Below are 17,170 nucleotides of genomic sequence, written 5' to 3'. Positions count from 1 at the left end.
CAATTGTTTCTTTTACTCGTATTTACTGAGTCTAGTATATTTTCATTGCACAAAATTGTTAGTTTTCTTTTATAGTTTTTCATTTTTTGGTATTGGAAAGTATGCATTTATTTCAGCATACATAGTTAGATCTCTATTGCTATGAAATTGTTTAAGACAACATTTAGATTTGCATATGATATTGTCCACAGTCCACATAAATTAAGGAAGTGAGGGCTTACGCGAGGAGGAAGAGAAGGAAGGCGAGAGGAAGGGAATTAATATTATGAAACAAGGATAAAATTGAGATAATTTTTTTTTATTCCCCTTACCCTTCCTTGGGGTGCAAGAAAATACTCCATTTCGTGGGTAAGGAAGGTTAAAGTTTACCCTTCCTTACATGTTCTTTCCTTTACTCACTCCCTTCCAAACAAGGTTTGGAGTTCCCGTTCCCCTTAGTTACCCTTCCCTCACCTATTCCCAAACAGAGGGTTAATGCCTTTTTCTGAGACTAAAGAGGATCGTGTCTATCTTTTCTTGTTTCATTGGAATCCATGCTCCAACTTAAAAACAAGATGACACCAAATTTGTGACGTTACCTTCGTCATAATTTGTGTTCTTCCATGGTAGAGGCCGATAGTCAAGTTTTTTTTTTTTTTTTTTTTTTGCTGAAATCACTCATAAGATTGAGGAAATCACTGATTTCCCTTTCACTTAACCTTTGCGTAATAAACTTAACCTAGGCTACATATTAATTTGCATGTACATCATTATTTCTTTTTCTTCTTCACAATTTACAGTTCATTGTTCTGGTATCAGTGGATGCAGGATTTTGAAGCATTTCAGGCAGCATTGAACACTGATTCATCCTACACATCAACTTAAGCAAGAAGTCTTGCTCTGGCGCTCGAAGAGTTTTACAAAAATATGCACTCCGTGGGAGTTTCAGCAGTTTCTGGCGATGGAATGGAAGCCTTTTTCACTGCAATTGAATCAAGTGTTAAAGAATACATGGAGAACTACAAGTAACAACCAACCACCGAACTTATTTTGTTCTAAAATAGACTTCAATTATTATTGGAATTTATTCCATTTTCTATACAGAGCTGACCTCGACAAGAGAAGGGCCGAGAAACAGCGTCTAGAAACTGACCGCGGGAAGGAAAACATGGAGAGACTACGCAAAGTCATGGAGAAATCTAAAGGGCAAACAGCCGTACTTAAAACTGGTCTAAAAGACAAAGGATCTCTTAAGATGGAGGATGAGGAAGAGGAGGAAGAGGAGTTGGAGGATGTTAGATTCTCTGAGGAAGAGACAGAGGAAGATGAAGGCGAAGATGAAGAGGTTGCGCACTTTGGTTTTTGATACTTCCAGTACAGTTTGTGTCTTACTTAACGTTATCGAACTGGTAGTAGGTTTTTATTCAACTTCTGCACTTGTTCGTAAGCTGTTCATCTTGTAGTTTATTTTTCTTAGTCAGGTGTATACGATCCTTGCTGAATGCTTTCCAGAATGAACATAATGATTTTTGTATCTGTTTTTATCTGTTTTTGTTTATATCATATGAATTGATTTGCATTTATCTTTTATCATAGACGACATTTATCATAATTTGAATGGTAATTTTAAAAAAATAAAATGGAAGCATTGTGTTATTTTGATATTATTAAATATTAAAGGGTAATTCTTAAAGTTTATAAAATCATTGAGGATGATTTAGCAGTTCTAATATCCCTAAGATGGGCCCAGAATTTTTAGCCCATCTATCGTCAAATTACTGGGCCTATCGATAGACGATTTGGAGCCGTCGGATCGGAATCCGCGCGAGATCGATGATCGGTTCCGAGCGAGCCCATCCTGGAGTTGCCTTTTCTATCTATCTGTTTATATGCGCTCTTCCGAGCGAGATCGATTTTGATCCTTCGAGGCGAAGATGTTCCTGCGGCGAGTGCTGTTGGGCGGTGGATGGCGGGCTATGTCGACGCAGGTAGGGAAGAAGGTGAAGGAGACGACCGGGATTGTGGGGCTCGACGTGGTGCCCAACGCCCGCGAGGTGCTGATCTCCCTCTACACCCGCACTCTCAGGGAGATCCAGGCCGTGCCCCCGGACGAGGGCTACCGTAAGGCCGTCGAGAGCTTCACCCGCCAACGCCTCAACGTCTGCCTGGAGGAGGATGACTGGGAGGAGATCGAGAACCGCCTGGGGTGCGGCCAGGTTGAGGAGCTCATCGAGGAGGCGAAGGACGAGCTCACGCTTATCTCCAAGATGATCGGTTCGTACCTCTTTATTTTTAGTTCCTTTCAATTTTTTTGATGTTTGTTTTTATCTATGCGTTGGGTTGATGTTGGATTTGGCGATTTCTCCAGTAGATCTGCGTGGTGGATTCTATTTTCTTTCCTTCTCTGATTTTCAATTAGTTAAAGGATCATTTCAGCATTTAACAATAAAAATTAGATAGTTTAGTTTCTTCAAAATGAGATCTTTTACGGTCCTATGATATTTTAATGGAGATTCAATACTGTTGTGCTGTTCTGGGTGCCAATTTTGTTTTTCTCTCCAGTCCATTTCGTGGAGTTTGATTGCAGAGTACTCTGTCACGATCTTGATTTTGGGATTGTGTCCCCGTGCGTTGAGGCACTATGTGACAGTTGAGGGAAGAACCATCAAGAGATTGATTGGACGGATCATTGCCCGTCTTCTTTTTCTGCATCCCTTGGTTGAAACCTGGATGTCTTATATCTATTGTTAATATCTATTTATAGAGTTATATCATGAAGCAGTAAATTTTATTCTCTCAAATGTCTTAATTAAAATCAATTGAATGCTTAATCTTTAATTGTATAACCTAGTCTCATTTGGGGATTGAGAGCATAGATCACTTTCAACTGTCTTGTTCTTTGGCTTCCCTATGTTTGATGTGGTAGAAGAAGATGAAAGGATGAAGGATCGGTGGTGTCTCAGAAGAAAGGGAGAGAGACCATAAGAATTAAAAGTTATCATATACTAACGTATGCCTTTTGTTTGAATTACTAGTTTACCACAAAAATGCTTTGTACTGAGAGATTTAAAACTTTGCCAAGTACTAACTAATACTATAATACTATCTTTTGGATTACCATTTTACTATAAAAAGTATTCTCTAAAAATGTTAACAGAAAGAAGCATATTTACTGCTGCTTGTTGATTTCCACAACTTCAGGACCTAAAATTTGAACCTTTTTAGTTCCTTGATTACTGCTGCTCTCTATTTTTTAGCCTTGAATTTAAAGGTATGCTTTGAGCATGTGTTAGTGGTCAGTCACAACTTATCTTGGTTTGGATTCTATTCAGATTAGACATTCCTTTGGCGTCGGTTTTTACAAGTTAGTCATGGTTAGGGTCTGTACTTTGGCTGACAATGAGTGGCGAGGATGATACTGCTGTTTACTTTGCTAGATGGGTTAGAATGGATGGAATAGTGGGGAAACTGATTGGGGTTTCTTACTTCATTTTGATTCCCCTAATTGGGTGGATCAAGTTGGGATTGATGCTTTCCAATACTTTTGTTCTTATGCATCTTCCAATCTGTCCATCCAAGTAAACAGCACAGTGGAAATGCTTGTAAGCTATCCATCTTGATCAATCTATCCAACTGTTAAAACACAGTAGCCAGGAGGTTCTCTGCCCTTCTTTTTTGCCTTGTTAGCTTTAAAAGGATACTCACACTTAATCTAGAGATTTCCTTGCTTGTGGAGTAAGCTCCAATAATAGGAAAATAGACAGTGCATTCGACCCAATCTTTGCATCCCTAATCTGTGCGTTAAACCCGATCTTTGCATCCTAAGTCTGCATTTTGTATGCTGTTCAGCATTGACAATTGGCAATCCCAATCAACGTCCTTTCACTCTGAGTCTTCTAGGTGTCCTTGTTGCATGACTGTGTTTGTTGCTTAGTTCATTTATCTTCATCTATTGATAACCTCTTCCACTTGTTTCGTCCCATACTCTCTGATTACTGCAGACTCAAAGCTCACACAATTCTGGTTAATAGAGAAGTCTTTCAAAAAAACATTTTCTTCAAATTTTATACATAACATTCTTGTACTCATTTTTTTGGATGAAGTGGTTCTTTCTTATCAGCTATTTGTGCCAGAATGCCTTCCGTCACATACTCTATTGCTTTTGTGTATGGCCTAGGAATCAATTTCTGGTTATTTATCTTTGTCACAAATTTGTAATGTTTCTGCATAGTTTCCTTAAGATTGAGCCAACGCTTGTTGTTATGGTCATTCATTCTATTGAAAGAATCTTCATTCAAGAACTCTACATGAAATTCTTATTTCATACAGTGCATATTACTAAAGCAAATAATCCATGAAAATTTCAAAATTGACCATTCTCAAACTGATTGGATCCACTATTTTTATAAGAAATCTCGAGCTTGCGTTCCTTCAAGAGGTGTGTATGTGCGTTTCTGAAGAAACACACCAATTGTAGGAGTAGTAGATGGAAATAGTAACTCCCAACAATTTATCTTCAACTTCTCTTATTTCAAGAAACTAATCACTACAATGATCTTTGATGGTGACAAGTATACCTAAAATTTGAATGATATGGATATTTTTTGATCCAACTATTCTTATTAGCCCTGATATTAACAGTTAGGCTAACTTAATATGGTCTAATATATTTCATGTACTTCCTAATTTGCTTTTGTGAACATTATGTTAGTTTCAAAAAGTTGATAGCTAACAATTCTAGTTAGCCTTGGATATGAAGTTGCATCATAGAATATGAAACCCGAAGGGAGACTTATTCCTTATTTAGATCCCTACACATCTCGTCAAGCATCTGTTCACTATGCTCATGGATGTTTCCAATATCATTATTCTCTTTCATTAACTATTTTGTATATTTCTTCCTCACAACTTCTTAAGGCTAGTTGTCTTCATATTGCAATGCAGAGTGGGATCCATGGGGAGTTCCTGAGGACTACGAATGTAAGGTTATCGAAGATAACACTCCAATTCCTAAACATGTTCCACATCACCGACCTTCCCCTCTCCCCAATGAGTTCTTTAAGACGTTGGAGGCCATCACGACAGATTCGCCTCCCAAGGATGAAACAGCACCCCAGTTAAAAACTTAAATGCTCACTCTTTTGCTTGGTTTGACAATATATATTTCCAGCATTTTTTGGTGCTAATGATGGACCTAGCTTTCACTTATGAAAATAATATCGCTAGGATTCAAAAATGTTTTAATTCCCTGAAGGACACAATTGCAAGACATTGTTAGGCAACTCCATAATGAATTGCTATGCTTATTTGTGTTTGTGTATGACTGATCTTAGTAAGGTGATTTTAGCTTTTGCAAGACCTATTGATGTCTTATGAACCTCTACCTGAACCGGGCTGTTGCTTGCCGACGTGAACGACGCCTGAGCTTACCGGTGTTGGCAACGGCAAAAAGTTTGATGAACGCAGTGAATTTTGCACCTGCAACAAGTCTCCTCAGCACCTACTGATCTGTGAGTTATGCATTAGTTATGCTCTTTAGTTATGCTTAGCAATTAGAGGAAACATATGGTCGCATGGTAAGTATGTTAGAGAAACTATCCAAGCAAAAATTCCTCACATTTTTCTCATTTCACATTGTCGATAGATTTAAATCTCATTTAATATTAGTGTAATACACTTAGTTAACTCGTCTTTGTCACTATTGCTTGAAGCTTAAGTGCCTAATTATGCGTGTAATGGTGGGGGCCATGGGCTCATGGCTAATGGCTACCACCAAATATAAGCACGCGTGGAATGATACAATATTATAATTCTTGCCACTCATTAGTCCTGAGGCGTAGCCAAATACCCAAACGAGCTCTGACTTGTCAGACCACTAAAATAATCATATCAATTGCATTAAAATTAGATTATTGTGGTGGTTTCACAAGGTTAGCAAATTTATTAATTCGGCTCGGACCATATTCTTTGCCTCTCTCCATACAATCGGAAGCCTCTTCATTTATTCACGCAAGAATTTTAGTAGCATCAAAATGATATTCTTGATAGCATTCTTATGATACGATTTTCATAGCCCTGTAGACCTATTTAAAGGTTCCTAAAAGAATAAAGGAATATCTTTTAGAACATATTTGGTTGAAGGTTATTGTTGATAATTTTAGTTATGATTATGTTATTTAATCTTGTTTAGTTCAAGTAATGAGTGAATATGCCCATCATGTCAGTAAGTGGGGGCATATAACTTAGAATGTGATTATTTTGTAAGTGTGGGATTTTACGTGATTCTAGTGTTAATAAAATTTATTTTCTAAAATTATCTTTCAATTTTTTGCCATTTCGGACTAAAATACTTTCAAAGTTTTTTCAAATCTCAATTTGACTGAGATATAACAATGCCTGTCGTTGTTGGAACTGCCCTGGGCCACCAGGCCTGACTGCTCCTTTCTGTTGTCCAATTGCCTTTGAGAGACCCTCCACGCACCATGCTCCGGTAAGAATCGTTGCACACAACCCTGGGGAGTCGTCCGTCGATAGTGCTGCCTACGTAGCCTCGTCTTCCCTATGCCTGCACACCAAATAATATTATGTTATTTTATTTTTTATGATTTTAATTGTATAATTATCTGATAATCATATAATTAAAATTATGTATTATAATTTAAATCGGACTGAGGTTATCATATGCAAGGAGCCAATATACTATCTAGATTAAGTTAATCTCGACTCCAATATAGCTGGTCGAATAGAAATAAAATCATCCTCCAACGGGTGTGATATAGTAGTAAAGTACATACGAGGATCTGAGTTTGCATAAACTGTTTTTTTTTTTATTTTGTAGGCTATCAGCCACTTGAATTATACTTCTTGAACTAAGGTGCTGAAGATGTCAAGTTATTATATATTTATAGAAATTTTCCTTTAAATAGAATACGTAATTACAAGATGTTGAACTTTTGGATCGTTCGCTCGCTGTAAGTGCTTTATGATTTATCATAATTTGATGAGAAATTTTCATAGGACTAAACCAATCACTCTAAAATCTTAAACTATCAAATAAAAATAAAATAAAATCACTAATTTAATTTGTCATTCAATTCATTAATAAAATCATCAATCAAATATAAAGCGAAAAGATTCATTTCTATTTGTTGTTTAACTTTCCTTCTAAGCAAACATTTGCTAAATTGTTCCCATGTCATGCATCCGATACAATAATTCTGAATAAGTTACGAATAAATAAATGTATCCGTTATAATTAAATAAAAGTATTTAAAATATTTGATATATATATATATACATCGCACGCAACAAATATAGAGACGGCGACTTCTTCCACTATCTCAGTGTATTCCATCCCCAACCAAATAAGCATTCAGGGCCGGCCCTGGAGGAGGGCGGCACTGGGCGATGGCCCTGGGCCCATAATTTGAGAGGGCCCAAAATTTTTTTTTTAGTATTATGTATTATAGGTATGTAATTGGGGTCTTGGATAGTTGGGCCCCAATTAGTGGAAAACTAAAGAGAAACTTAGTTGATTGATTTAGTTGATGTTAGTTGGGCCCAACTTTTATCTTTTTAGACATGTAATTAGGGCCTTAGGTAGTTGGGGCCTAAATTTATTTTGAACCCTTTTTTTTCGCCCCGGGCCTCCTTTGTAAAAGGACCGGAGCTGTAAGCATTCATCATCATTATTCACCTCTAATAACAAATTCCCATCATTTAATCTACTAATTAATCATCGAGTTGCTTTGTTATCGAATCTCGAATCCAATTAATCATGCACAGGTTCATCCAAAGAATCACAGTCACAGACAAAAAAAAGGAAATTATTTGAAGAAGATGATCGATGCGTGCAGTTCTTCTCCAGAAATAAGAGATTTTTTATGCTTCTTTCTTCATTGATTCCGGTTAAAATTGTTGCTGCAGCAACCAGATGTCGTCCGCGCTCCACAGATCCTCCCCTGCTGGCCACACCATCTGCTCCAAGTCCGGGAAGTCGAAGGCCTTCGGCAGCGACTCCGGCCACAGCTCGCCGCCTGGATGCATCAGGCCGCCGGAAACAGGAGGCTGCGGCGAGAACTGCGCGCTGAGCGAATCCACCGACGACGACGACGCGGCGGCGGTCGAATTCTCCGGGCTGGGCTTTGCCTCCGTCTCCGTGATCGCCGGAGTCGCAATCCCGAACTCCGCAGCGGCGGACGTACGGGAGCCTCCGCCGCCGATTCTCTCCAGGAGGCGGGGCATCCACAGGTAGCGCACGACGTCCCTGAACTGCTGGCTGCCGGCGTCGCATTCGAGCTGCTTCGCGTGCCTCTGCACCCGCGTCCTCCAGTAGTTCTTGATCTCGTTGTCGGTTCTCCCCGGAAAATACTGCGCTATCTTCGACCATCTTCGCAAGAACGCAGACACAATCAAATCATCAATTTCGCCAAACAACACACCAAGAGATCAAGAATTCGACGAGCCACCTGTTCCCCCACCGCGAGTGGAGTTCCAAGATGAGCAGTTGCTCCTCCGGCGTGATGTTGCCCCTCCGTACGTCCGGCCGGAGATAGTTCAGCCACCGGAGGCGACAGCTCTTCCCTGTCCTCCTCAGCCCTGTTTTTTTTTTAAAAAAAAAATCCCATTTTTTACTCTTCCCCGGAAAGAAAAACAGAGCACTCTGTTCCGGTGCAGTGAGTGAATGAGTACCTGCGCGACGAGCCAGCGAATTCCACTTCCCCTCGCCATTGACGGCGATGTAGTTCATCAGGGCGCGGTCCTCCTCCCTCGTCCAAGGCCCACTTCTCAACTCCAGCTCCTGGACCTCCATTGTCCGCTTCCTCTTTGGATGTTGTGGTGGATCGGGACGGAGAAGGAGAAGAAGACGAAGGGGGGTTTTGTAGACATGACAGGACACAGGAGGCGGCAAATAAACACGTGATGAAAAGGGAGGGGAGCCGCAACGGGGTATAGAATAGATTAAGGGAGTTTAAAGACAAAAGTGATGGCTTTTGATGGAAAGGCAAACAGCGTTGCGTATCAGAGCTTTTTAACTTTTGACAAAACACTTACTCGATCGTTCGCCAAGTGGAACACTTCTGTGAGCGTGAATCCAAGAAACAGAGCTAAATTTGTTTTGCTCCTCCCTTCTCTAATTTTGTTTTTTTTGTTAGAAAATTAAATTAAAAAAATCGCTCCCACGGATTAACACGTTATATATATTTATACACTTGTTCGGTACATATTTTCCGACGATTCACATATATATCTGGGCATCCGAATGTTCTTCGAGGCATCCTAAATTTTAAAAATGAATCGGGACGTTTTTGAGGAATTCTGTGTACTTGGATCTGTGAGGATCGGTTATGAGTGCGGACCGAATGGTTGTGTAGATTAATAAATCTCTCTCTTTATATATAATGAGATGTTAATTTGGACATTCGTTCAGTGCACATTTCTAGGAGACTCTCATATATCCGGGTGTCTCGATTCGCAAAAGTTAATCAGGGCATCTGGGAGAGGCTCCTAGCGTCCGGACTTATGAGGATCGTCTATGAGTGTGGACCGAACGGATGTATAGACTAATAAATCTCTCACTTTATATATAATGAGATGTTAACTTGGACACTCATTCGGTACACACTCCTGAGAGACCTTCGCATGTCCGGACGTTCCGATTCTCAAAAGTAAATCGGGGCGCCTGGGATGGCTCCGAGCATCCGAACCTGTGAGGATCGTCCAAGAATGTGCATCGAATGAGTGTGTAGACTAACGAATCTCTCTATATGAATGAGTATTTACTCAAATAAATTTTAAGATTACTTTTCAATTAATATAAAATACCTTGATGGATGAATGATCTTATTATGTAAAGGGTCATTACGCTAGAGTAAAGTGTTCCTCGTGATTTATTTATCTATATCTTATCGTGGCACCAATAATACTGAACCGCTTGAGATGAGCGATATCACTTTTGCTCTAGAAGTTTACATTCGCTAGCTTAAATATTTGTACATAAATTTTGTTATACTAAATTTTTTTAGTTGATATCATGTATTCAATTTATATTGATTAATCTTGAGATGATAGATTTACCCTATAGAAATTTTCTATTGCTCATCCAAATAATTTACTAGTCCAGCATTTTTAGATTAATTATTTATTAAAAAAATTATTTATTAATTTATAAAAATTTAATCCTTATATAATAATTAAACATTTTCTTCCACTAGTGTTATATAAGGATGAATTAGGTAACATTAAATTTAAAATGATCAGTCAAGTCCACGAACATTTTTCACTAATTATTATGATAAATTAGGAAGCGCTCTCAATGGATAGCTCATAAACTTAATATTCTATAATTGCGTATCTTATTTGGAGAAAAAGTTCTATAAATATGTTGGAGATTGTTAAAGTTAATGTGTTATCACTTAAGTTTACTCATCACTAAGGTTACTTGCCCCCTAAGTTTCTAAGGTTACTTGCCCCCTAAGTTGCTAGGTTACTTGCCCCCTAAGTTTCTTTCAAGTCTATATAAAGGCTTTGTAATCAAAAGTTTAAGTATCAAGAAAAACTATCTATTTCTCCTCAAGAGCTCTACCAAAATACTTACCAATTTCAACAGAGATCAAATTATAAATATCTAGATGATAACCCAACGCTCTTATGCCGCCATAGCTCCGGGGCTCCATTAGTATTATATAATTTGTGTGGTGGACGGTGACACACCTCATGTACTTCCAAAAAAAAAAAAAAAACAAGAAAAGCCTCAAAGGCTGCAGCAGCCTCCTGAGCAAGTTGGCTCAATGCAAAGATTGAGAAAAAGATGAACTCTAGTGCTTAGTTTATGACCTAAAGGACCCATGCTGTTGCTAATCAGGGGTTTAAAGTCTGTACTTAAGCAAACCGCCAGATGCTTTTGTCGCCAAAAACAAAATTAATTTGAACGACAAAGCTAGCACAACAATTTCTTAATTCCACACTTTATATATCATTCATACTTGGCTTTTGCTTGATACCTACTTAATTTATTATAATGAAACAGGAGATCAATTTTCGATTGATACATATCTTATATACTATTCTATGATTTGCCTCCGTTCATATATCTTATACTGGACTTTTGTCCCCGAAATCATGATGTAGTGGCATAACTCTCTTTTATTGTTTCAAGTATTTAAGGATCGATCCTTAAATACTTGTCACACAAGTATTTAAGGATTGAGTTTCAAAGGTAGATCCGCTATCTTAGTGGCCCTCCTAGTGTCGGCCCCACGGATATGGAGGGAGGTTCATGCAGGTACACAGGTCATAGACGCATGGCGGGGTAAACCCCAGGTCGTCAGTTCCTGAGAATCGACCCCTGGCCATTACGTCAGAGATACCATGCGCCCACCGTCTGCGCTACGCCCTGGGGGCTTAAGGATTGAGTTTCAAGTTCGATGAATTGACGGATAAATTTCTACGATTAATCTAAAAATGTTGGAATGTCTACTATGAGCACTTTTTTATTTATCTTAGTAGTAAATAGAAAACTTATATAAGATCAGAAGATAACTCTTAAGATTAATCAGCATAACTTAAATTGATGATACCAACTAAAAAAACAACAACAACAAAAATAATCATCATCTATGTAGAAATTGCTGAAAGGTCAAGCACAAGCTGAGTTACCTTTAAGTCATTAATTAAGAAGTGTATGAGTTCATTTCTAGAAGCAGCAATATAATTGAGCCATGTGATGCATATCCAGTGCATGACATGTCACATATATTTAAAGGGTTTGGTACAAGAGAAGAGAAGAATTTGTTCTTGTGTGTTAACCAAAAGAAGGGACAAGCAATCACAAGTAGCAATAAACAAAGTATTCCAAAAGAATTTGAATATCACATATATTTTCAAACTCGAATTCAAATATTAATATTTTTATATTATTCGATCGACTCCATTCGTATGATATGCGCCTCTAATTCAGCCAAATCTCGATAAAGAGGAACCAATTAGGATGCATGAGTATTCCCAAGTATCACTAATGATTAACAATCATATTTGTACTGTTCATGCAGTAATGTAAACAAGTGCTGACAGTGCGTGCCACATCAAAATACTCATCTGTGTTGCATATATTCTTATTCTGAACTTTTAGAAAGAAAAAAAAAATAAAACAAATTTAAATATCACACTCTACAGCTGGCTTAGTTAAATCCAAGAAGACATCACAATTCTAGTAAAAACATCTTGTTTTATTATCTACCTTTAGCTTTTTCTCTAGTGATGCTATCTGAAAACTGTAGAGATGATGTACTGAGTACAGTGAATTAGTGGTTGACTAATAGAAGATCTTTCTCTCTAAAAAGAAACTTTCTTTCGATCATGCGTACAAGGAGACGAGTCAACAAAATGTCAGCACCTAGAAATCAGGAGGAGTACCTGGCGAAGGCCTTTCGACGCTCAAGTCAGTACAAATCCGAATGGGTGGTTGAAGAACAGTAAGAACGTGTGCACAAGAGTAAAGTTGCAGATGTTTTGAGAATGTACCTTCACCACGGAGAGGACTCTCCTTTATGTACCTCCTCGCCTAACCTCCGCAATCATGAGGTGGCAAAAGGTGTTAGAGTTTGTTACGTAAAGGGAATTGAACAACCTCTGTAATTTATAATGATTATCCGAGGAATCTTCTCTTTACTCACATATATACCTCTTTTGTCGTTTGTAGTTTCTATTACTACTGAGGTTGATGAAGGAAAATGCTATTATAAATGACCTGCTGATGGGAGACACGATGATCCCTGAAGAAGTTTTCAAAAGAATATTTCTTGACACATAATTATTATTCTAATAGGTTATTAGGATATTGCCTGCTGAATATATCCCGACCGGCCCTTAAGGCCGACCGTCTCTGTTGAGCTGCTCGGTTATATTCTGTATGGTCGGCTCTGTTATGTATTGTACTGCATGTATCTTGGTCGGTCAGTAAGATCGACCGCTTTTATATATGTCTCGGTATTAAGCTGCTCAGTTATGTTTTGCACATCATTGAGACATTCGTTTTGAGAATGATAATATAATGTCTTGGTCATGTTAGAAATCTATTTGAGAAATAAGAGGAAGCTTAGTGCTTCTCGGAAGTCTATCTGATAACCTATGCTTTGATGGAAATCCGTTCGGATAGTAATATGAGGATGAGTGCTTTAGACTCGGGTGACCTTTTACTCGATCGGGGCTTTACTAGAAATTCGTCCGAATAGTAATATGAGGCTAAGTGCTTCAAACCTGACCGACCCTTTGCCCGACCGAGTCTTGTATAGAGAGATTTGCGGTCGACTATGAGAGGGATCAGACATCCTGACCAGCTTAGAAGGCTGGTTGCCTCAAAATCCAATCAACTATTGGATGATCAGATGTGCTATTTTTTAGGTAGAGTACTGGGCTCCATATATTTGACTGGCTTAAGGGTTGGTCGATTATTACTCACCCGACTTATAATCCAACCGGGCTAGACCTTAGAATCCTAATATTGGGTGAATGACGGAGCCAGTCAGGAGATGCTATCTTCCATTGACTTTGACCATCACATCACTTTAACTTTGACTGTTATATCATCTCCTGGGTCCACTCGTTACATCTCGTATCATATAGTTTCAAGCACTGTTATAAGTTGCTGGTCTCATTTTGGAGTTCATCTCGTTTAATTGAAGATAAGTTGAATCGATTGATCAGTTGATGATGTATTGATTGGTTGTTGTTGTGCCGATAGGGATGATTATGCCACCAAGAGGGAGGGGGCTACGATGCGAAGAATGACATGATTTGATCAACCTAAACAATTATAGTTAGCTCTATATTTGATCTCTTTATGTATTGTGTATTCTAATGGCTTTCGTGAACCAAATTAATATTCTACTTGGTAATAATTTATTTATATTAGTTCAATACATATAAAATTAATTAAATAAATAAATTTGGACAACTTGATAAATTAAATGAATAAATTAGAATATATACATGTTCAACTTGTTAATAAAATTCTTATTAACATACTAAATAAATAAATTTATATTATCAAATCTAATAATCAACCAAATAAATTTAAAATATATATCCAAATAAAGTAAACTTAAAACTAAATTTAAATCAAACTCAAACTTTACAAAAAGAAATCATGTCAAATTTATCATCATCATCAGTGCTCCCTAAGCACTATCAGGTGCTGCCATTTCTAAATACCATCCGTTCATATTACTTTTGATCATCAAAAGCAAAGAGTTGTCCCTAACGCTATGGTACACTTAAATATTCATAGTTCGGTCTTCAAATACAACATATTTATAGATTTTTTTAAAAAAAATAGAATGCACAACTACGGAATGCTAGCCTTCTAAATTATCTATTAAAAGTATTTTTTTAATTTATTTTGATGATTAATTTTTTTTTTTTTATAGGATCGAATGGATTGCCCTACAGATGTTACTAGTTCATCAAAAAAAATTTAATCAAAAGCAAAGAGTTCCACCGTGTTCCTTGCACCATGCACTAGACATGCGTTAGGCAAGACTTTCACAGTGAAAAAAATACCTCTTTTATACATAAAAAAAGAAAGTTGAAGGCACCCAACATTTTTTTTTATCAATTTTTTTTATTCCAATATGTCACAGTAAAATAAATTATATTTTTAATTCAACTTATTCAAAAATAATATAACACTTTTATAATATATATATATTTTTTATTAATTTAGTCAATAATACATAAGCCTATCGACTGCGCTATAACAGTTAACAGTATAATATCCATTAAATAATTATTATAATATTATATAGCTATTAATGATTGCTATAATTTAATTAAATTTAAACAATATTGATCGGTAATTTTTTTTTGTTATAGAGTATTCGACACTTAATATTTTTAATTAAGCTGAATTAATTTATTCTACTATGTTGTAATAGATATTCTATGATTCTACACCATCAGAGGATATTTTTAAAATAAAAAAATATATTAAAGTACTATTTTTTTTTTAAAGGACACTCTTTGATAATTTTAAATAAGTTAATATTTTTGATAAATTAAATCGATTTATTTTAATATGTTATATGACTATATGAGATACTCTATCTATTACATCATCACTAAAATAAAAATATTTTCATGATGAAAAATAGATTGAGACGCACTTTTATTTATTTTATTTTTATAAAAATCATTCTTTGATAATTTTAATAATTAGGGTAACTTTTACCTTTTTTTTCTGTTTTTTTCCTTTTCTAAAATTGATATCATATATCTAATTTATATGGACTAATTCTAAAGGTACTTAGTCCGATGTTACGAAAATTTTCTACAAACCACTAGAATAAATCGAAAAATATTTTCAGTAGATGATCGATAAACTCAGTGTTTTTAGGTTAATCGTCTATTAAGATAAATTCATTCGTTAATTTATCAAAATTAGGACTCGATCCTTAAATGTTTGAGAAATTGAAAAATACCCTACCATTGCACCAATATTGTCCGAGGGCAAGATCCGACCACAGTTCGGAATTGATGGTTCAACGGTTTAAATTAAGGCTTCGATAGTTCAAAATTGATGGTTCGACGGTTCGAAATTGCCGATTCGACCATTCTTGGAGGTCGACCCTTAACTTTAATCGTCAAAGATAATTATAGTTCACGGTTCCTGCACGGTTCACCACAATTCACGATTTGTGCACAACTCACCACGATTCAAGATTATTATATTAAAAAAATTATAAATTATAATTCATAAAAATAAAGAAAAGCTTACATTTATTTAAGTTGCTTAGATATCCCCTTAGGGTATAGGGGAATCAAAACTTATATAGTTCTTTTACCTTTTTACTCTATTACCTTATGAAGTGATGTTGTTATTCCCTTCTATTTCCCGTATTATTTTTTCTTTCAGTATCAAATTCTTCGATTTCGTCATCTGAATGTTGCATTCTTTAGATTCTTTTTTCTGCTCTGGTCCAATCATCGAGTAATGCTGAGGCTTTCAACTAATTAGGAGATAAAGTCGATTGTCGTTCATCCAATATGTTATTGTCAGTACTGAATGTTTGTTCCACATCAATTGTTGACACTAGACAAGCTAAAATTTCTTTGAGATCATGGAGAGAACGGTAAAACTTTGAGCCTTCCTTGACAATTACTTTAGGATATCGAAATCTATTTCACTATATGCTTCATAAAATCATAAGAAATCGTAAAATATTTTTTAAGTTTTTGTGTGGAACTTGAAGTTTCGTCCATGCTTTTAATAAAATTTGTATTTTTGTAAGTTTTAAATTACTACTACTAGTATTTTGTATTTAAGAAATATTAAGTTATATTCTATATTTTATACTATATTCTTTATAAATATTATATATAATATTATTAGAATTAGGAGAAGAAGAATCTCTGAATAGAATTAAAGTGTAGTAATACAAATCAACATTCCTGGTAAAAAATCTAATTTATATCTAGGTCTAAAACAAATACAATTAAATAAGTTTTAGGAATATGAAAAAAAAATATTTTTCCCATTTCTAATACACAAGAAGATAAAAATTCATTGATGTTTTTTTTTCCATTTAAAATTAATACTATATTAAAAAAATCATTAAACTAAATTAGAAGTAGGATAATAAAAATTAAAAAGTCATTCGGTTGAATTATTAAATTTTTTAAAATTTTATCAATACTACTATAAATATTCTATTTTTGTCAAAATAAATATATATTAACATTATTAATATTTTATATAAAAATGAATATAATAATTCTCTATATTGAAATGAATCTTGTAACAATTAATAAGTTGAATTCTAATATGCTAATACATCATGTGTAAATTTTTAAGGTCTTATTCCATTATTTTTATAAACTTTATTTCATTATAGATGAATGCGACCATAAATATGAAATTGTAAAATACCGAAATTAGGCAGATAATAATAAGGGAATTTTCCGAAATTTATGGAAATTTTTCGGAGCTCGTACGGACAAATTTACGGGGATAAAAACTGGGCCCGGGAAAGCCTGTTTAGGCTACCCCATTTAAATGAGGAAAAGTTGCATTTTCCTTTTCCTTTTCTTTTTATATTTCATTTCTTATTTTTCTTCTTTTCTCGCCGAATTCCCTCTCATCCTCGCCGAGACCCCCTGCGCGCCCCTCTTCTCCCCGACGCCTCTGAATCTCCTA

At 36.0% G+C, this 17,170-nt stretch overlaps 2 protein-coding genes across 2 annotated transcripts; one reads left to right on the top strand and one right to left on the bottom strand.

Annotated features, from left to right (window-relative positions):
* Window positions 1-1,856: 1,856 nt before the first annotated feature.
* LOC122017233 (probable NADH dehydrogenase [ubiquinone] 1 alpha subcomplex subunit 5, mitochondrial) lies at window positions 1,857-5,299 on the top strand. The gene is made up of 2 exons (XM_042574794.1): window positions 1,857-2,253; window positions 4,924-5,299. Exons 1-2 carry the CDS (start codon window positions 1,914-1,916, stop codon window positions 5,106-5,108), a joined length of 525 nt encoding a protein of 174 aa, XP_042430728.1. The 5' UTR covers window positions 1,857-1,913; the 3' UTR covers window positions 5,109-5,299.
* A 2,423-nt stretch (window positions 5,300-7,722) lies between these two features.
* LOC122015869 (transcription factor MYB108-like) lies at window positions 7,723-8,852 on the bottom strand. Its single transcript, XM_042572936.1, has 3 exons — window positions 8,671-8,852; window positions 8,448-8,577; window positions 7,723-8,368 (listed from the first exon to the last, which is right to left on the bottom strand). Exons 1-3 carry the CDS (start codon window positions 8,789-8,791, stop codon window positions 7,888-7,890), a joined length of 732 nt encoding a protein of 243 aa, XP_042428870.1. The 5' UTR covers window positions 8,792-8,852; the 3' UTR covers window positions 7,723-7,887.
* Window positions 8,853-17,170: the final 8,318 nt, after the last annotated feature.

This window comes from Zingiber officinale, chromosome 8B (genome assembly GCF_018446385.1).
Source record: "Zingiber officinale cultivar Zhangliang chromosome 8B, Zo_v1.1, whole genome shotgun sequence".
In the NCBI taxonomy this organism is placed as follows: Eukaryota; Viridiplantae; Streptophyta; class Magnoliopsida; order Zingiberales; family Zingiberaceae; genus Zingiber; species Zingiber officinale.
Note: the sequence above shows the minus strand (reverse complement) of the source record. Positions and strands in the feature narration are given on the sequence as shown.

Bases quoted from the DNA above. Each gene is read 5' to 3' on its own strand.
- LOC122017233 (XM_042574794.1), top strand. From the start codon at position 1,914: ATGTTCCTGCGGCGAGTGCTGTTGGGCGGTGGATGGCGGGCTATGTCG. The intron at 2,254-4,923 runs GTTCGTACCTCT...ATTGCAATGCAG, and splicing joins GCTTATCTCCAAGATGATCG to AGTGGGATCCATGGGGAGTT.
- LOC122015869 (XM_042572936.1), bottom strand. From the start codon at position 8,791: ATGGAGGTCCAGGAGCTGGAGTTGAGAAGTGGGCCTTGGACGAGGGAG. The intron at 8,578-8,670 runs GTACTCATTCAC...AAAAAAAAACAG, and splicing joins TTCGCTGGCTCGTCGCGCAG to GGCTGAGGAGGACAGGGAAG. The intron at 8,369-8,447 runs GTGGCTCGTCGA...GTTCTTGCGAAG, and splicing joins CACTCGCGGTGGGGGAACAG to ATGGTCGAAGATAGCGCAGT.